The sequence below is a fragment of the Schistocerca cancellata genome, unplaced genomic scaffold, assembly GCF_023864275.1.
Source record: "Schistocerca cancellata isolate TAMUIC-IGC-003103 unplaced genomic scaffold, iqSchCanc2.1 HiC_scaffold_782, whole genome shotgun sequence".
Taxonomy (NCBI): Eukaryota; Metazoa; Arthropoda; class Insecta; order Orthoptera; family Acrididae; genus Schistocerca; species Schistocerca cancellata.
This window is the reverse complement of record NW_026046793.1, coordinates 3,430,905-3,452,580: the sequence shown is the minus strand read 5'-3', so window position 1 is coordinate 3,452,580 and position 21,676 is coordinate 3,430,905. Positions and strand designations below refer to the sequence as shown.

General features: G+C 40.3%; 1 protein-coding gene across 1 annotated transcript in view; it reads right to left on the bottom strand.

The window, feature by feature from the left end:
* The window catches only part of LOC126143134 (disks large homolog 5-like), a 367,143-nt gene extending 345,853 nt beyond the window's left edge, over window positions 1-21,290 (bottom strand). The window contains exons 1-3 of the mRNA XM_049915344.1: window positions 21,155-21,290; window positions 16,328-16,460; window positions 8,400-8,548 (exon numbers count right to left, since the gene is read on the bottom strand). Coding sequence (XP_049771301.1) covers window positions 8,400-8,548; window positions 16,328-16,460; window positions 21,155-21,253 — 381 coding nt within the window. The 5' untranslated portion in view covers window positions 21,254-21,290. The remainder of the gene's footprint in view (window positions 1-8,399; window positions 8,549-16,327; window positions 16,461-21,154) is intronic.
* Between the last annotated feature and the right edge of the window lie 386 nt (window positions 21,291-21,676).

Below are 21,676 nucleotides of genomic sequence, written 5' to 3'. Positions count from 1 at the left end.
GTCGCATTCTAAAAAAAAAAAAAAGAGAGAGAGAGAGAGAGAGAGAGAGAGAGGGGAATCATCTCATTAGCGAAACAATGGCAAGAGACTGCTATTTGTTGTTACTTACACTGCTGCTTTCTTTGATAATGTTCAACAAGAATCAAATAATAGACTGCGTATGATAGAATATGTTCTGAACGAGAGTTAGGCGAAAATTTTTCTCTGTTTGAAAATCTTTGCGGCCGCTTCTTTATTACATCAAATTCTGCACAGAAATTAGAGTCATCTTAGATTTAAAAATCTAGTCACTTGCCGTGCTTCATTTCTGACTATCACTATTAGACATAAGAATAATACGAATATAAACACGACACGATACGTATATTCTTCAGCGTTTGCTGTTGTCTCACTCTAGTTTCGTAGTTTTAGGCAGACAGGACTTAAATGAGATAGCAGCAAACACAAAAGAATACATGGCAAAATGTTTATATTCGTACTATTCTTATGGTGAAGAGAATACTGTATGTGATTCAAATTTCATCAGGTTCCTATTAGCAACCATCTCTTCTCACAGGTAGGAAAAAATTCAGAACATAGAGTTGGTCATATTGACAAATATCCCAAACAGTCTTGCCAGTCAGATTTTCGTAGTATACTGAAATTGTGCTACATTCGAAGATGAACAATACGGAATTTGTATTTACTTTGTTGGATAATGTATGAAAATGCAGTGGTCGAAACTCGCGGCGGAGAAAAAAAGCTCGTCTTCCACTATTTTTTTTTATTTATTTACTGACGCAGAGGTTTTGGCGCCAGTATTTATCTTTGTGCCTACAAAGCATGCCTGCAAAGCGCTACATATATTCGACGGCAGAAGTTAGTTGTGGCGGCACGTACCAACATTTTTCATAACTTCCACTTGCTTTGCACTCGATTCTAAGCCGCAGGCGGTTTTTAGGATTACAAAAACCGGAAAAAAAGTGCGGCTTAGATTCGAGTAAATACGGTAATTTCACAGGATTATTAGTACGACAAGAGAGAATTTTCTTCTTATGTTACCAGTTGCACGTTTCACTTATATATAACAATGTACCAACAGAACTACGAGGGCCCTTTTACACGAGCGGTCGCCATAACTTCGGCTATCTTAACACACTTCCTGTCCGACCAAAACTCCCAGCTTGTCACACATTACTGCTATAGCAGTTGAAATTTCAGTAATATTGATAGTTCTGATGTGAATGCCATAAATGAAATGTTACCTGTGTTCTGCCTCAGTTAATTTGTAGTTAAATTAGGAATGAGTTGAAAGGGTATAAGAACCATAATACAATTACCTGAGATCCCCTTTTGCTTTGCTAAGGTTAGCTTACCTTCTTCACAAAACATTGTAATATTCATTGAATATTGCAGCAGGAAACACTTCTTTTACTACATTTCAGTCCATAAACATTAACATTGTTCACATTAAATGACCAGTCTTTCCAATTTATGGGCTAGACACATTGTATCTTCTGCTTTCCTTTTTTGTTACGAGCTTCAGGGTTCTCTGGGGCAGTGCTGTCTCTGAGAAGTGGTGAATCTCCTCAGAGTGCTGTATTGTGGTAACCAGTTGCTTGTGGAAACAAGATGTCCGTCCTCCCGATTTCATGCACATTTACACAAATTCTCTACTTCTCACTTACTACCCACTTAACAAAATTCCTATGTGCTGATGACGATCACTCACTGGAAACATAGCAGTTGTATAAGTACTGTATGTCACTGGAATTTGGCTGCAATAATCACACATCTGTTTGAAACTGACTGACAATATTTCATTCAAAATAATCTCTATTGCTGTTTATACATTTCTCCCACCTCTCCAGCAGGCTATGAATGCCATGCAAAAAAAAAACACAACAACAGTAGTTCTTTCGAAAAGAACTAGTCAGTGAGACATTTTCATATCAATTTAAGCGTTGTTCAGTAAAAGCGTGTCCCAGTGATGCAAATAGATGATAATAGGACGAAGCCAAGTCTGAAAACTAAGCAGCATGCCCTAGTATTTCTCAACTGAATGAATGCCTGGGTCATTTCCCTGACCCATTTTGCTGTGAGATGGGGTGTTATCACGGAGCAATACGACTTGTATTTTTCCCTATTTTGGTCATTTTTTACTTAATTCTCGAATTAAATAGATCATTTATTGTTGGCAGTGATTAGTGTGATTGGCTTCACCAGATTTTAGCAGCTCATAATAAATGACATTCTTCTGGTCCTACCAAACACAGTATCGTCTTTTTCCAAAGCAATTTGGTCTTACACTGGATGTCTATGGTTTGCCTGGATTCACATTCGATTTACAACACTTAGTATTCTCAAAATTATCCATTTTTCATCACCTGTCGCTATTTGATAGAGAAACGACTTTCTTTTTATCTGGTGAGTAGTATTTCCCAAGTGGTCTTTTGATCTGCTTTCCCTATTTTATTCAGTTCATGCTGAACCAATTTTCCCACTTTCTGCATCTTTCGCATAGCTTTCAACCAAAAAGAAATGGCTTTTTGAGTTCCATTCAATTGTTCTGGGGGTTCCTGTTGAGTTTGAGTATCACTCCCCATCATCCTCACCCACTCCCCATCATCTTCAAAACCTGCAATTGGTTGTCTTCTAACTTTTTCGGTCGTTTCCCACACTCGTTTCTCACATCAAAAAAATGAATCTTGTCCGTAACTCTTAGTTTGTAAGCAAAAACTTGACAAGTTTACAGGTTTGAAACAGATACCGATGTACGGAACTTGGATTCGTGTGCACTGACATTCGTCATCAGCCGTTTCAGGAAGCAGATGGAGCTGCAGACGCGGTCTCACAGGCCCTACACTGATGACTAACACTATCTATAGGGGAATTCCTGTTTCATACTTCTGCATCTGGTACAGGTAGTAAGTTATCACTTTTATGAAGTGATATGTTATAATAAGAAAAACATCATTAGCTTTGTCCAGTTACACTGAACTATTTTACTGACAATCTGGCATTGACTCATAAATAGTCATGTCTATGCATGGGGAGGAAACAACATTTTGGGGCACTGCTTTTTAAGACAACTGCTACACAACTGATTATTTTAACACAAAAAATTACAGTTGTCCTTATCCTACAGATTGTCTTCAACACCGTAGTGGTTTACTAGACGCGGTCCTGTTTGAGGTGGGATGCCGTTTTCTTCCTAGCGAGTCGAGGTGTGTTAAACTTCGACGCACACCATACCACTGCACAACTGGTATTTTTCCACATTAAGAGACAGTTGTCCAGAGGAGAAAGAGACAGTACGTGAAATGAAGGAAACATCAAGACTAAATGGGGATCTGTCCCATATCTTTGCATGTGAAGCAAGGAACTTACCCACAGAGCCACACCACTTGTGTGTCTAAACAAGCATTTCTCTCTTACAACTTAAATAGCATTCTCTGAGAAAATTCTCCCCGTGACAGAACTCAAAATACCAGTACAGAATGCACTAGCTCTTGCTCCACATCCACTGGCTTGCTCGAATGACTGCATGCTCCACCTGCTGCAGCCTATCCTCGACTTTCTCACTGCCTTATATTGTTTATCTGTTCTTAGTCTAGACAGCACAGAGTGAATTATTTATAGTAGTAGTAGTAGTAGTAGTAGTAGTAGTAGTAGTAGTAGTGGTAGTAGTGGTAGTAGTGGTAGTAGTAGTAGTTGTTGTTGTTGGTTGTTGTCTTCAGTCCTGATACTGGTTTGATGCAGCTCTCCATGCTACTCTATCCTGTGCAAGCAGCTTCGTCTCCCAGTACGTACTGCAACCTACATCCCTATGAATCTGCTAAGTGTATTCATCTCTTGGTCTCCCTCTAAGATTTTTACCCTTCACGCTGCCCTCCAAAGCTAAATTTATGGTCCCCTGATGCCTCAGAACATGTCCTACCAACCGGTCCCCCCTCCTTGTCAAGTTGTGCCACAAACTCCTCTTCTCCGCAATTCTATTCAGTATCTCCTCATTAGTTGTGTGATCTACCCGTCTAATTATCAGCATTCTTCTGTAGCACCACATTTCGAAAGCTTCTATTCTCTTCTTGTCCAAACTATTTATCATCCACGTTTCACTTCCATACACAGCTACACTCCATACAAATACTTTCAGAAACGACTTCCTGACATTTAAATCTATACTTGATGTTAACAAATTTCTCTTCTTCAGAAACGCTTTCCTTCCCATTGCCAGTCTACATGTTATATCCCCTCTACTTCGACCATCATCGGTTATTTTGCTCCCCAAATAGCAAAATTCCTTTACTACTTTGTGTGTCTTACTTCCTAATCTAATACCCTCAGCATCAACTGATTTAATTCGACTACATTCCATAATCCTCGTTTTGCTTTTATTGATGTTCATCTTATATCCTCCCTTCAAGACACCGCCCATTCCGTTCAACTGCTCTTGCTGTCTCTGACAATTACAATGTCATCGGCGAACCTCAAACTTTTTAATTCTTCTCCATGGATTTTAATACCTACTCCGATTTTTTCTTTTGTTTCCTTTACAGCTTGCTCAATATACAGATTGAATAGCATCAGGGAGAGGCTACAACCCTGTCTCACCCCCTTCCCAACCACTGCTTCCCTTTCATGTCCCTCGACTCTTATAACTGCCATCTGATTTCTGTACAAATTGTAAATAGCCTTTCACTCCCTGTATTTCACCCCTGCCGCCTTCAGAATTTGAAAGAGTATTCCAGTCAACATTGTCAAAAGCTTTCTCTAAGTCCACAAATGCTAGAAACTTATGTTTGTCTTTCCGTAATCTTTCTTCTAACATAAGTCACAAACATATGGCTCACTATTTTAGACAAACAGTGGGTAGCAGGTAGGTTTTTTAAATTAAAATATAGAACGTAGGTACGTTTGAACATTTTATTTCGGTTGTTCCAATGTGACACATGTACCTTTGTGAACTCATCATTTTTGAGAACGCATGCTGTGATTCCGATATTTCTACGGAAACCAAACTGATCTTCCCCGAGGTCGGCTTCTACTAGTTTTTTCATTCATCTGTAAAGAATTCACGTTAGTATTTTGCAGCTGTGACTTATTAAACTGATAGTTCAGTAATTTTCACATCTGTCAACACCTGGAAAAAACTTGGTTCACTTTTGGCCACCAGGTGTAAATCTGGCACTGTACCTTGTACGACAGTATGGCATCCGTGCTGTATTGACGAGGTGCTTTTTTTGTAGCTGACTGTGCAGTACATTCCCCAGATGGTGCTAGTGCTTGGGCTGTGTCACGAAAATTTTCTATCCCATGGTCAACAGTACGGAAAGTTTTGAGTTTTATTTTACACTAGTATCTGCACAACATCCAGACAGTGCAGTGACTGGAATCTCTGAATCAGCAGCATTCTGAATTTGCTCTTCGGTTTCTGGCACAGATCAAATTTTATGACATATGGCCTGACATCATATGAAGCAATGAGGCACATTTTACACTACAGGGTGCAGTGAATGCACAGCACAGCCGAATTTGGGGTACTGCTAAACCTTGTGTTATACTCAAGAGCCATTGTCCTTTCTGTATGAAATAGTGTAATGTGCAGTCGTGAGTACCTATACAGTGACGAATTCATATTATCGAGATGTCCTCTTACAGCACGATTCCTGCTTTGGAAGACAACTCTGTGGAAGCCACTGTTTTCATGCAAGATGGAGCAACATCTCGTGTCGCTCGCCCGATGAAAGATCTGCTTAATGCAACCTTCCGTGATCGTTTTATGTCTAGAGATTTTCTAGATGCATGGCCTTCGAGATATGAAACCACATGACTTGGTTCTGGGAAGATCTAAAATAATGTGTTTACCTGGGACACATTTGGTCTCTATGTGCTCTGAAGGCCAGTAAACAGAAATACGTTGCTCAGATTTTACCAGAACTGCTGCGGCCAACTGTCGATCGCATCATTTCACAGACACAGCATCTCGATGTCTCTGGTGCTCGTATTGAATGAATTGTGTAACAGATTAAAAATAAAAACAACGCTATGACTTTCTTGCTTGTTTGACCTTTTCTGCCCATGTCCCATTCCTAATCCATTACATATGGATACATTTCTATACATCTTTCTAACATTAACACTAGAGATGGGGGATCCGCTCTTGAACTAATTCATGGAGTTCAATCTTTCAAAGGAGTGAACAATCAGTGATTCAGAAAAAAAGAACGGTAGCTCCAAACGTTTCCCACGGCAGAGAGAGAGAGAGAGAGAGAGAGAGAGAGAGAGAGAGAGAGAGACGGAGCATATCAGCAGTGCCTCTGCTGGTCACAGCACACTGCATGCCACACAACACAGCCAGTGCCGGCCTCTGCCCTGCTTCTACCTTGGCTGCCTGCATTGTGCAGTGCCCCATTGGATTCTGTGTTTCACATATGCCGTGCCGTCTGTGCGTCGTCTGCCGTGTGCACTGTGCAGTGTCTGGCGCAGCTTAACTTCGCATCGCACTCTGTCGGCGATCGTTGCAGTCGCACGTCCTGCCCTCTGGGCAGTTGATGCGAGCAACAGGACAGAGAGCCACCTAGCGGATAACATAGGAACTACTTGCAAAAACCTGCTCGTAAGGGAACGGACGAATTGTCTCGGAGCGGGTGAGTTCACCGCTCCCCCCCCACCCACGGAACTCGCCCGCTCGACGCTCACCCCACCGTCTCGACTCTAGCCAGAGCGTCGAGCAAAGCGACTCAGGTGTCACTCTGGTCTCTGCGGTCTCAGCTCACGCAGTAATACAGCTCGCGGCTCGACCTGCTCGACTCAGCGCCTCTGCATCGGAGTTCGTCCCCACTGGATATTGTTCTTCGTAGTAATACCGCTATGTATATTACATTATTATGTTATGTATACATCAATTGTTTTTATTTTATTTTTATTTGCTTAAACTGATTAGATTAGGTTCCTGAAGACTCCTCTTACTATAGGATTTTTATTATGGACACTCGAATTTACACTTTAATTACGAGCGAACCGATAAACGTATCGCAAAATGTTATACACCAATATTTTCCTTGTTTTATTCTGCGTAAGGCTATATGCAGCACTTTCGTTTTACAGTCAAATTTATATATTTTTTTCTTATTCTGGTACGGATTCTGCGATTTTAGGCGTCTTCGAAAGGAAACGTTCACTTTAAAAATATATGGCTTGCGATGTATTTGTATGAGGTTAATGAAATTTTAATACATTATAGCCAAATATATTGTTAATGTAAATCTCAAGTTACATCATTTTCCGATCACCCAAAAAACCACGATAGTGCAAAATAAATCAATAATCAAAAACTTTGTCATATCGTGGAAATTTCAATAAACAATACAAAATTCTTACTCATTATCTGTGTTACTTCAAAATAGGATCAAATAAGATCAAAATACAGGTATAGTACTGGAATAAACCAAGTTTAAAGGGCAATGTGCCTTCCATTTATTTTCTATTGTAAATGAGTGGCGAGTCATGAAAAAGAGCTAATTCATTTCAGGGAGTGAACAGTTCTGATCCAATCTCTGAAAAGAACAGTTTTGCCCATCTCTAATTAACACCACCACATTTGCGTCTGGTGGCCAAAATTTGAACTAATTTTTCCCACGCATAAATAATTCCACCTGAACATGTCTACAAAGTTTCACTGTCATGTGATGATCACAGCCTACACTGGACCTCTGTGGATAGCTGCAGTTCCTCTCCTCTTGTGCTCTCAAATGGAGGTAGGGGCAAAAAACTGTTTCCGTACAAGCCCTGATTAATCTCCTCTTAGTGGCCCTTACACAAGATGTATATTGGTGGGCAGTAGGGTCATTCTCCCATTTCTCACAAATTCCAGTTCTATAATCTTTCTCAGTTGTGATTTCCTGAAAGAATGCCTCCTTGCCTCCAGGTATTGCAATCTGAGTTCACAGAACATTTGCGTAATACTTGTCTGTTAATGGACCGATGTCAAAGAATAGCTATGTAAGGTTCTACCTGTATATGAAAGCTCTCTGCAATGTTGCCTACAGTAGGATCAGGTTATATAAAAAAATGGAGAATGATACTTTCTAAGTCGAGATGAGAAGTGGCTTCCTCTGCAACACCACTAAAGTGGTTTTCGCACACAGCTTGAGAGGGAAACACTATGCCAACTTTGTGAGGAGGATTTTTCCTGTTTTTAGGAATAGGATCATAATGAAATTGCTCTATGAATCTAGAAGATATGAGAGGGGCGGGGGGGGGGGGGGGGGGACAGATTTCTTTTATGAAAGTACCTTTGCTGGCACACTGAACGGGCAAATAACTTAATGAATGCAGCAAGGTAACACCCTCAACAACCAAATACATACAGTTACATTAACAACAAAATAAATGCTATAGTAGACCTCTTCACTTACCTGCTTAGCATTCTTGCCGTACGATGTGATGCAATTACTGTCACACATTAGCTTCATGCCATTCTCAAGCTGCTGAGATGCTGCTTTCACAGTCAAAGTTAGGTTGTTCAGCTCACGAATTTCATGTAGCAAACTTGAAGCTTTTTGATCTGAAATAAAACGGGTGTCTAATACGAGTAACTGAAAGCTGTAATACTACAAGTCCTACAACGACCACACTTCCTCCTAGACCAGGATCATCTACGTGAAGACTCTACACTCTACATGCATCAATCATGCATCACTCGTGTTGTGAATGAAATATGCTGTTGAAGGAATAGAGAGAAATGCTCTTTAACTTAGTTGCTGAACAATTGCAGGAGGAAGCAAAATTTCTTTTACACATGACAATGTTACTGTCAAATGGAGACTAAGGGAAACATTCTTGGCAGGGTAAGTTGATAATTGCAGGAAAGAGGGAATAACTAAGTTTATAACAAACAGCATCAGTATTGTATGAGGTTATTTAATAATACTAGCATAGAAAGATAATGATAACAGAACATTTCAAACATGACCTGGGTGAAAATAATGGATGTTAATCTACACAATAAGAACTGGGTTGTCATGTTCTTTTAGAAGACCTCAAACATTCCTTGAGTGTTCAAACAAATTTCGGGCTTGCAGCTGCTCGTCGTCCAATACCTCGCACGATATTTCAGCTAGACACCTGCCAGTCATCTTCAGGTGAGCCGTCGCAAACTGGCGAAAACGTCCTCCGTTCCGCAATATATAGCGTACTGTAACTATTCTGCACATGCGCCGAAAACTTGATAGATGAACCACACTGCCCGCCGGCAGCGCCCTCCCTGGTGGAATAGTGGAACTCAGTCGCCCTCTGCATTGCTGTTTGCCACGGCCGTTGACGCACTCTGTCTTCTTCGATTTGAGCAAATCGTGGAGATGATGGGATTCCGTGCGCTGTCCAACTGGTAGCCACTGTCACAGTTTAACAGATTTTCCGCCAGTTGTATTTCTATGGATTCTTTAATAATGGAGTCCCAGAAAGACGATGCTGTGAACAAAATCATTGTTTTCTCATACTCCATTGAATGTCCAATAGAAATACAACGTTCAGCAATAGCGGACTTGCTTGGCTGCAAAAGGCAGGTGTAACGTTGATGTTCAGTGCAGCGTTCTTTCACGGTGTGTGTGGTTTGACCTATGTAAGCCATACCACATTGGCACGGTATCTTGTAAATTCCGGCCTTTCGTAGTAACAGACTGTCCTTAACTGATCCCACAAGGTCCGCAATCTTCGATGGTGGGCGGAAAACCACTTTTACCTGAAATTTTCGGAGGATTCTTTCTATTTTAAACGAAGTGTTGCCAACGAAAGTAAGAAAAGCTAAAGATTGTTCCGGCTTGTTCTCCTCTTTATTCACTTCCTGCTTCTTAGTTTTAACTGTTAGTGCCCTGTTAATCTGCCGGATGGGATATCCATTTTCACTGAATACTGTCTTTAGATGGGCGAGTTCTTGAGGTAAGCTATCTAGATCTGAGACAGTATGAGCTCTATGAACAAGTGTTTTAAGCAAACTCATGGTTTGCAATGGGTGATGGCAACTCGATGCTTGCAGGTACAAATCAGTACGAGTGGGATTCCGGTAAACTGAATGCCCTAGAGAACCATCATTCTTCCTTCGAACCAGGGCATCCAAGAAAGGCAAACAACAATATTTCTCTATTTCCATGGTGAACCGGTTGTTGCTATAAATGGAGTTGAGGTGATGGAGAAACTCCATTAATTTATCTTCTCCATGAGGCCACACTATGAAAGTGTCATCCACATACCACCAAAATACTGTTGGTTTCAGAGTAGCTGATTCAAGGGCTCTCTTCAAAATCCTCCATAAAAAGGTTGGCCACGAAAGAGACAGGAGGCTACCCATGGCGACACCATCAGTCTGTTCAAAATAATCTTGATTAAACATAAAATAATTTGCAGAAAGAGCGTGCCTGAACAAAGCAGTGATATCAACAGGAAACATGTTACCAATCAGTGTCAAAGAATCTGCAAGAGGAACTTTTGTAAAAAGTGAGACCACATAAAAACTTACTAGAAGGTCTACACTGCTAAGACGAAGAGCCCCCAGTCTACTGATAAAATATGTGACGTGAGCACTTGCCTACGAAAGGTCTCAGTAAGGAAGTGAGATGTTTAGCTAAATCATATGTAGGAGCTCCAATGTTGCTCACTATTGGACACAGTGGAAGACCCTCTTTATGAATCTTTGGAAGGCCATACAGTCTCGGAGGTACACAACCATGTGGTCTGAACCTCTTGATGGTCTCTTGCGGTAAGGAGGAGGAATTTAATAGTGCTGAAGTTTTCCATTGCACACGTCCTGTAGGATCGTAATCAATCCTCCTATAGGTAGAGTCACTTAGCAGACCATACCTCTAGCCTTCTAAACACCACAAGGTAACAGGGCACTAACAATAAAGAATCCTCCGAAAATTTCAGGTAAAAGTGGTTTTCCGCCCACCATCGAAGATTGCGGACCTTGTGGGATCAGTTAAGGACAGTCTGTTACTACGAAAGGCCGGAATTTACAAGATACCGTGCCAATGTGGTATGGCTTACATAGGTGAAACCACACGCACCGTGAAAGAATGCTGCACTGAACATCAACGTTACACCAGCCTTTTGCAGCCAAGCAAGTTCGCTATTGCTGAACATTGTATTTCTATTGGACATTCAATGGAGTATGAGAAAACAATGATTTTGTCCACAGCAACATCTTTCTGGGACTCCATTATTAAAGAATCCGTAGAAATGCAACTGGTGGAAAATCTGTTAAACCGTGACAGCGGCTACCAGCTGGACAGTGCACAGTATCCCATCATCTCCACGATTTGCTCAAATCGAAGACAGAGTGCGTCAACGGCCGTGGCAAACAGCAATGCAGAGGGCGACTGAGTTCCACTATTCCACCAGGGAGGGCGCTGCCGGCGGGCAGTGTGGTTCATCTATCAAGTTTTCGACGTATGCGCAGAATAGTTACAGTACGCTATATATATTGCGGAACGGAGGACATTTTCACCAGTTTGCGACGGCTCACCTGAAGATGACCGGCAGGTGCCCAGTTGAAATATCGTGCGAAGTATTGAATGATGACCGGCTGCAAGCCCGAGATTTGATTGAACAGTCAATTCGCCAGGAAAATTTTAAAATTCACATTCCTTGAGTACTCACCTTTCTTCATCCACATATTCTGTTCTCTCCAACTGCAGTTCTTTGTGATGTCTCTCTAATCTCTTCTCACCTTTTTTCCAACATAACCAAACACTAGACTGTCTCACTAGAGGAATTCATAGTTTTGAGCACTGGGACATTTGTCTGACTAACATCTATCTAATGTTACTGTCAAGTGACAAGCTTTTGGAACTTGGGAGAGTATGAACCACAAACTGGTTATGAAGAAAGCTATGAGTGATGAAGTGGCATGTGCTAATAACTCTTACAATGCATCTGTTTCACGGAAATGAAATCAAAAGTCATCATCATCTCCGTTATGGAACTGCCTGAAATAACTAATTGTGTTTCTTTATATGTCGTTGACATTGTTTTGAAATGTTACTATTGTCCTCTGTGATTCTGCTGGTTTATCACTAGAAGTTAGTGGAAAGTAGATGCCCAGCAAATATGACAGAATATAAAAAACAAATATCAGTTGGTGCTACAGCAAACCAATCTTCAAATTATATGTTGACAATTTTTATGCAGTGTTTCATGTTTTTCATTGTCCTGAAAACTAATGTCTTGGTACGGTCCTATTAAACAACCAGCTCCATATTGCTAACAGAAGACTTACAGTTACAATCAGAATAAGACACCGCTGCATCACCATTTTGTTACCAACTTCTGAATATTAATCTTTCATAGAGTGCTAAATATTTAGGCACTGTTTGAACAATTTTATGAGCCAGTACAAATGTAAGCTTCAACTATACAGGGAGGTCCATTGATCATGACTGGGCCAAATATCTCTCGAAATAAGCATCAAACAAAAGAACTACAAAGAACGAAACTTGTCTAGCTTGAAGGGGGAAAGCAGATGGCGCTATGGTTGGCCCGCTAGACGGCACTACCATAGGTCAAATAGATATCAACTGCATTTTTTTAAATAGGAACCCCCACTTTTTATTACATATTTGTGCAGTACGTAAAGAAATATGAATGTTTTAGTTGGACCACTTTGTGATAGATGGTGCTGTAATAGTCACAAACACATGGCTCAATTTTAGACGAACAGTTGGTAACCGGTAGGTTTTTTATATTAAAATACAGAACGTAGGTACATTTGAACATTTTATTTCAGTTGCTCCAATGTGATACATGTACCTTTGTGAACTTATTTCTGAGAATGCATGCTGTTACAGCATGATTACCTGTAAATACCACATTAATGCAATAAATGCTCAAAATGATGTCAGTCAACCTCAATGCATTTGGCAATACCTGTAACAACATTCCTCTCAACAGCAAGTAGTTCGCCTTCCGTAATGTTCGCACATGCATTGACAATGCGCTGACGCATGTTGTCAGGCGTTGTCGGTGGATCACGATAGCAAATATCCTACAACTTCCCCCACAGACATAAATCCGGAGACGTCAGATCTGGTGAACGTGCGGGCCACGGTATGGTGCTTCGACGACCAATCCACCTGTCATGAAATATGCTATTCAATACCGCTTCAACCGCACGCCAGCTATGTGCTGGACATCCATCATGTTGGAAGTACATTGCCATTCTGTCATGCAGTGAAACATCTTGTAGTAACATCGGTAGAACATTACGTAGGAAATCAGCATACATTGCGCCATTCAGATTGCCATCGATAAAATGGGGGCCAATTATCCTTGCTCCCATAATGCCACACCATACATTAACCCGCCAAGGTCGCTGATGTACCACTTTTCAGAGCCCCTGTGGATTTTCCGTTGCCCAATAGTGCACATTATGCCGGTTTACGTTACCGCTGTTGGTGAATGACGCTTCGTCGTAAAATAGAACGCGTGCAAAAATCTGTCATCATCCCGTAATTTCTCTTGTGCCCAGTGGCAGAGCTGTATACGACGTTCAAAGTCGTTGCCATGTAATTCCTGGTGCACAGAAATATGGTACGGGTGCAACTGATGTTGATGTAGCATTCTCAACACAGATGTTTTTGAGATTCCCAATTCTCGCTCAATTTGTCTGCTACCCGATTCTCGCTCAATTTGTCTGCTACTGATGTGCAGATTAACCACAACAGCAGCTAAAACACCTACTTGGGCATCATCATTTGTTGCAGGTCGTGGTTGACGTTTCACATGTGGCTGAACACTAACTGTTTCCTTAAATAAGGTAACTATCTGGCGAACGGTCTGGACACTTGGATGATGTCGTACAGGATACTGAGCAGCATACATAGCACACGCCCATTGGGCATTTTGATCACAATAGCCATACGTCAACACGATATCAACCTTTTCCGCAATTTGTGAACAGTCCCTTTTAACACAGGTAATGCATCCCGAAGCAAATACCATTCGCACTGGCGGAAAGTTACGTGATACCACATACTTATACGTTTGTGACTATTACAGCGCCATCTATTACAAAGCGAAAAAAGTGGTCCAACTAAAACATTCATATTTCTGTACATACTACACGAATATGTAATAAAAATGGGGGTTCCTATTTAAAAAAACACAGTTGATATCTGTTTGACCTATGGCAGCGCCATCTAGCGAGCCAACCATAGTGCCGTCTGGTTTCCCCATTCAAGCTAAACAAGTTTCGTTCTTTGTAGTTTTTTCGTTTGACGCTCATTTCATGAGATATTTGGCCTAGTCACGATCAATGGACAACCCTGTATACACCTTTTCATTCACATAATACTGAATAATTTCCTTACTTTCAAGCTGTTAGCCCATCACGCAATGTCAACCAAGAAATAGTGAAATCACAATGTGTAGATTGCCAAGTATGACTGTTTTTACCTTCAAAATATGGCAGTTATAATGCTTTTATGGGATCAAAGGCTGTGTCTACGAAATTGCAGACAAGGCCAATACAAAAATGACAGATTACATTTCCTGAGGACAAGCTGACATTGTCACCTTTAATTCCCATGGCAAACAGACATTACCTGCTGTGTCATGCTGTGGGGAAAAGGGGAGGGGGTGGGGGGGTGGGGTGGGGAGAAGACTCAGCACCATAGCCAACTGTGTGATTGTCTTTGGCACTCCTCACAAAAGTGATACTGTTTGCCTCAATGACACCTTGGAGGTGGGACTTAATTGGGCATTATATTCCGCCTGTTACTCTGCCTTTTCATTTGGCATTAGTCAAGTTTTTTCAAAGCTTTCATTTCACCAGTCAAACAGTCCTGACACTTTCTTTGGCTGTGTGCACTGCATAACCTTGACAACAATGTCACTGACAAAGTGGCTACATACAGACAAGACTTCTACCAGAACTTACAGAAAGCCCATCCTTGTCATTACTTCTGAATAATCACATCTCCCTGGAGAAATGTAGGACCATATGAGGCAATACTGATCCTGCCATTTATCTTAGAAGATTGGTTAAAGAAAGGCAAATCAGTGTTTATAGCATTTGTAGATTTACATGAATTCTTTTGACAAATTTGACTGGAATACACTATTTGAAATACTGAAAGTTGTATAATTAAAAAATGGAGCAAAAGACTATTTACAACTTTTATAAAAAACCAGAATGCAGCTGTGAGTCTGAGGACACGAAAGGGAAGCAGTGATCAAGAATGGAGTGAATCAGGTTTGTAGCCTATCCCCAATGCTATTCAATAGGTAGACTGAACAAGCAGTGGAGGACAACAGAAAAATTTGGCAAAGGAATCAAAATGCAAGGAGAACAATTCAAAAATTTGACATTTGCAAGCAACACTAATTTTGTCACACATTAAAGGTCTCTGAAGAATGGTTGATCACAATGAATGTGTCTAAAAGGAGTTGTAAAATGAAGACAAAAAGTGAAAATGATGCATTCCTGGAGCAAAGAACTATCTAGATGTTGACATGAAATCACATCTGCTACAGTGCTGCGGATCTGAGAGCAACTGTATAACTCCTATCATCTCATCGAATTGATCACGGTAGACAAGATAGTTTAAGTATAATACACTGAAAAGGAAACATCTTTGAAATGAGTATATTTATTATGCATGTATTTTTTTATTACCAATGTACTACTAGTTCCTTTATGGTTGATCACAACAAATTGTGAAATGTTAGTTACATGTTCTTTACTGATGACCTTCAGTCTCTCTCTCTCTCTCTCTCTCTCTCTCTCTCTCTCTCTCTCTCTCTCTCTCTCAACCCCCCCCCCCTCCTCCCCGCTCTTTCTTCAACATCATGCAACATGTGGGAATGCATAACACTGGAAATTCCTGGATGGAATAATGCATATATGTCGATGTGAAACCTTCCAAAAAGATTTTCAGATGATGTCATGTGGCTCTGCTTCTAAGAAAGATATTGGATGATTGCAGAGATGCCTATAATCTTCTGACAGAGTAGCAGCACATCAATTACACTGCAGTAAAGGAAAAACTTTCTAGCAACCATCAAAGTAGTATTTAAGCAGTCTATCCTTTTAATGGTGCCCATGTCTATATACTTTTAGCAATTCCTTTGCCTGAATTCTCATACATTTTTCTCCAACTTTAGCACTTTCTGTAGCACACTCTCAAAAACAGTTTATGACACCATTTGAATGATCACTACTGGGACTGAATTTCAGCAGTATGGTGGTATAAATATTGAAACACTACTAGTAATAGTAATATTAATAATAATTAAAATCAACTATTGCATATTACAAGGCATTAACTAACCAACATTGGAAAAGACGTACGTTTTTCTTTGATCTCTCTTTTAAGAGATTCTATCCTCTCCTTTTGTGCTAATTCCTTTGCTTTCTTTTCCTGGACTTCCATTTTTAATGCTTTGTATTCTCTTAGCAACGCTAACCTTTCTTCTTCCTTTGACTGCAAGAAATAAAATGCAGCATTATTAATAATTAGTTGTTATTTTTGTGGGTTTGGCTTGAATATAATGACAACTGGACTGATAGACCAGTGTCAGTCATCAGATAGCTGTTTATGGAAGACAGACATACTATATAAATATTTTCAATAAATTTAGTAAACTGTCTGTCAGTGCTGAGAAATATGGAAAACAATCAACATGCAAAAAAGCTCAAGGTGATGACTCATCATACAATTTCTGAGATTTCCAGGTTGAAATTCCAAATTTTCCAGAAGTAATTTTTTGTTGTATGTGAGAGCAAGTTTTATTTATCTAACTTCCATGGCTGCTAATTAAACACTTTTAGTTGCCACTTGATTTAATGGTGGTTATTACACATTGAGCTAGCATTGTAAACAAGTTTGCTAAGAAATATGAATACAGGGTGTGCATCAAGACCGGGAACACTTTCAATTATTTACTGCACAAGAACCAAACACTGTACAGATATCATACATATGTCATTTTGAAGAGAAACTCAAAGTCTCTCTTTCCCCCCCCCCCCCCCCCCCCACATATATACAGCCATAGCGTAGTTTGGCAATTTGCCAATAGTCAGTGCTAGCCAAAACACAGCCGTGTTACAGAAGGGGACAGCTGCTTCATGAAATGGCTACCCCAATCGCCAAATCGCACTGTGAGAGCCTTTTTTTTCTATGGGGACAAATTAATGATCTGGTGTACGTACTGCTTCTACCACTCAACGTAGAAGAGCTCCGGGAGAATACAAGAAGTGACTGCCACACTGGTACGGGCATGGCAAGAATTCTATTACCATATTGACATCTGCCGAGTCACTCACGGTTTGCGTACTGAATGCTTGCAAAAAAACGCACCTTTCAGAGTTTCTCTTCAAAATGCAATATGCATGACATCTGTACAATATTTAGTTCGTGTGCAATAAATAATTTAAAGTGTTCCTGGACTTTATGTACACCCAGTATAATGTTCAATATGAATAGCATGTTCAATATTAATACTCTGTAACAACAGGAATATGTAATAATTTACTATATATTTTATTCATACTGAGAAAAGTTATTAGAACACAGTATGAAGGAAAGGTAAAGTAGCTCACAACAAATTTACTAATGAATTTTTATTGTTCTACAGTACAAAAAATACTCGCCTCAGTATTCAAAAATAGTGTCAGCCAAAACCAAAAGAATGTCACATCAGCTTTAAACTGATTTGGAAGTAGTATTTGAAACAAAATGGTTGAGAATGTCACAATGAAAGACTATTGATTCAAAAGGCTCTAAGCACTATGTGACTTACCTTCTGAGGCCATCAGTCACCTAGAACTTAGAACTAATTGAACCTAACTAACCTAAGGACATCCTACACATCCATGCCTGAGACAGGATTCGAACCTGCGACTGTAGCGGTCGCTCGACTCCAGACTGTAGCGCCTAGAACCGCACGGCCACTCCGGCTGGCGAAAGACTATTCCAAGAAATATTTGAATGAAGGTAATTCAGACATAATATGGCACCACATTTGCTTACAAATTTTACTGAAGATAAATGAAATTAAAAAGCACTATGTTACTCTACATAACCTCCTTCACTGGACAGTGCACTTCTTAGCCTATGTGTTCATACATCGGAAGCAATTCCCTGAAGTTGTCAGTGAATTACCCCAACTACTACCACTTTCTGTAGCTCGAGCACAAGTAATTTGGCGAGTTTAGAATAGGTGCATTTCACCACTTCACTGACCCATGCACACTGGTGTGCAGTGCTACAGAGGGGGAGAAGAGAAATGGGCAGAGGCAGATGGAGGACAGCAATTAGGGAAGATCGAGGCCTGGAGGTTATGGGAGAGTGTTCCAACTAGTGCAGCTATGATTAAAACAATTTATTACAGAATAACCATTTGACATAATAATTTACTAATATATAAGAAACTATCAGCCTTGATTGCGGTAATGAAACCAATCTTTACCTAGGTTTCAGCCCAAATAATTGACCCGTCTTCAGAATATATACCTGAATCTATAATTTGTCTAAGAGGGCATGTCTTATTTCTAGACCATGCCCTCTTAGACAAATTATAGATTCAGGTATATCTTCTGAAGAAGGCTCAATTATTTGGGCTGAAACCTAGGTAAAGGTTTGTTTCATTACCACAATCGAGGCTGATAGTGTCTTATATATTAGATTATCACAATTGCTGACTGTGCTGCTATGTTGAAAGTACATCATAATTTACATTTGATGCAGTTACATAGTTACTAGTTTTTTTTAGACCACTTATGTTAGTAAACCTCAATGTATGCTCCCTCGGTAGCTTGGAGAATGTTGAGATGGTATTCACGTTCCCACCAGGTGTTTCGTAACATGTATTCTGTCACGGTATCCACAGCAACTTGTATCCTAGCCTTCAGTTCATCAATGTCAGCAACTGGTGTGACGAAGACTGTCCTCGTCGATATAGCCCCAGAAAAAAAGGTGAAGGGGCGTAATATCTGGAGAGCAGGGTGGCCAGGGTGTTGGACCGTTCTTTGCAAGCCACCGATCCGGAAATGTTTCATCCAGGAAATCACGCACTATCAAAGCCCAATGGGGGGTGCTCCATCTTGCTGGAAAAGTATCCACGGTCTATATTCTTCTAACTGTGTGGCAATGAACTGTTGCCAAACATGGAAGTAAATGTTAGCGGTAATGGATTTTTCCGTGATGAAAAACAGACCAAAAACCTTGTTATGCATGAGGCCACACCAAACATTCATTTTTTCACTGTTTCACAGTAACTGTACAGTAGCATGTAGAGACTCTGAACCCCTTGTATGGACATTATGCCTCGTTACCATTCCACTGACACGAAAGGTGGATACATCAGTAAAGAATATGCGATTTAAGTAATCATTAGCACCATCAATCCTGTTTAGAATCTCAGCTGCAAATTCAGCATGTGTCAGCAAATCATTCGGTTGCAAGGCCTGCAAGATTTGCACTTTGTAAGCACACAACCTAAGCCTTTCACGAAAAATCTTCACCACACTTGCTTGCGATATCTGAAGTTCACAAGGAGCTCGACGAGTCGATTTAGACGGACTCTGTCAAAATGATTGTCTAACACTATCAACAGTTGCATCACTTACACAAGGCCTGCCACTTCGAGGACGATCTTCAACACTGCCCGTTTCGTTAAACTTTGCATACCTCGCTTTACCGATTTAAAGTCAGGAGGGCTGCGTCCATAGGAAGCCCGAAATTTACGCCGAACACCGACTGGTGATTTCGTTTTGTGAAAAGAAAGCACACATTGCTCTTTCACCTGCTCTGATGCCATTTCTCCAGCAATTAACGTGACCTAACAGACCGCATTGGTGTTGTGGAGCACTAGCACCATCTACTGGTCGCAACAACTAGTAACACTAGCCTATGTAACAGCATCAAATGTAACTTATTATGACAAATGGTTATTCTGTTATAATTTTTTATGATCAGGGCAAGACTTTGCGCTCACCCTGTATTTCTTCTGTAACCCAACATTTCTTTACAGTCACTTTCGTTGCCTTTATGTCTGTCTGTTCAACTTAAGTGACTGCCCTTTTTTCGAAAGTTCATTCCTCTTCAACTGAACTGCCTACTGTGAATTTTTTGTCACAGCATCTACAGCCTTAGATAACCTCAAACACATCTCGCCCATCCTCAGTGCTTCAGTATCCAACTCCTTCCACTTTGATTCTTCCAGAAGATTATCTTACACTTCTCTCTACTCTTCATTACTCAATCGTGATCCGAGTATCTGCATCTGGGTATGCCTTAAAACCCAATATCCGATTTTGGAATCTCTTCTTACGATCCAAGTGCATCTCCTCCTCTAATAAATCATTAACAGTATATTCGCTATTACCAGCTGAAATTTGTTGCAGACAGAGCTATTGAAATAATAGTCTGCTCACTCAGAACATGGCATACAGACTTATGAAAAATACCCAATCACTGAGACATGTAACATTTCACTGCCACACCGAACACTGAAGTGGAACCGAGGCTTGCAGCAGAAAGTGACTGATTACAATCTGGCAACAACCCAAGATTCTTGGATTTCCCAAATTTTAACCACACCATTATGGCTCACCTATATTACCATCGAGGGAGTACATGCAGGTTATGTAATTAACATAAGAACAATGAACAACTGGAACCAACTGAATGAAGCATTGCAGTTGTACAGACACCGACTTCATCTTCGGGAATATTTTGCTCTGTCCTGTCACCCAGATGTTGGCTTTTTGTCATTTTCCTAAATCACTTCAGGCAAATACCAGATATGTGCGTTCAGCAAGACCACAGCTAACCAACTGTCCTAGCCTCATAAAACATTCTGTGTGCATGTGTACTGGAGCTACTTGTATTCATAGTGTTATGGTGAGACATCTTACACCATCATGACAATTTCTGGGTTAAATAAGCACATACATAAAACAGAATGACATAGATCTGGTCTGCTGCTCTGGTCTGCTGCTATCTGCTCAAGCAGTCTATGAATGATAAAGTACAGAGGAAAATCACAGGTGTATCAGTAATGGTAACGCTAATGCAAAAAGAATGGATAGGAAGATCTGTTACGACTAGACCTCTAACAATATATAACAGCAAATAATCACCACAGAGACTTTTTTAAAATAGTGCAAACTTACATTTTTTTCATCAGATTCAGACTTCTTTTTCATTTCACTCATAGCCACACGTCTCCGTATCATCTTCACCTCCTCTTCTGGACGGATGCGCATCATCATCTCTTCTATGATTGGTCGTATTTGTGGATTACACACACTGGATAGTACAACATGCTATTACGATTGGTTTGCCGTGTTAAAAATAAAAGTTAATAGTCAAAGAAATAATATAAATACAAAAGTTACAAGACATCAGAAAATATCAGGGTATTTACAAATATTTAGCAAATTACACAGCACAGTAGTGTCACCTAGTGAAATGCACAGTTACCACTGTTTTAAAGTTTTTCATTTGTTACTGTTAGAAAAAACAGCTCAGAAACAGACGAACAACTAGAATGACAACAGCACAACCAGTGTTCGGCTGTAGTGAACTGTTTAAATACAAACAAATATGAACCTAGACTATACTAGATGCCAGTCTTACAACAACCTTTACTTAGCATTCGCATTCATTGCTTTCATCAACTCGACCAAGTTATC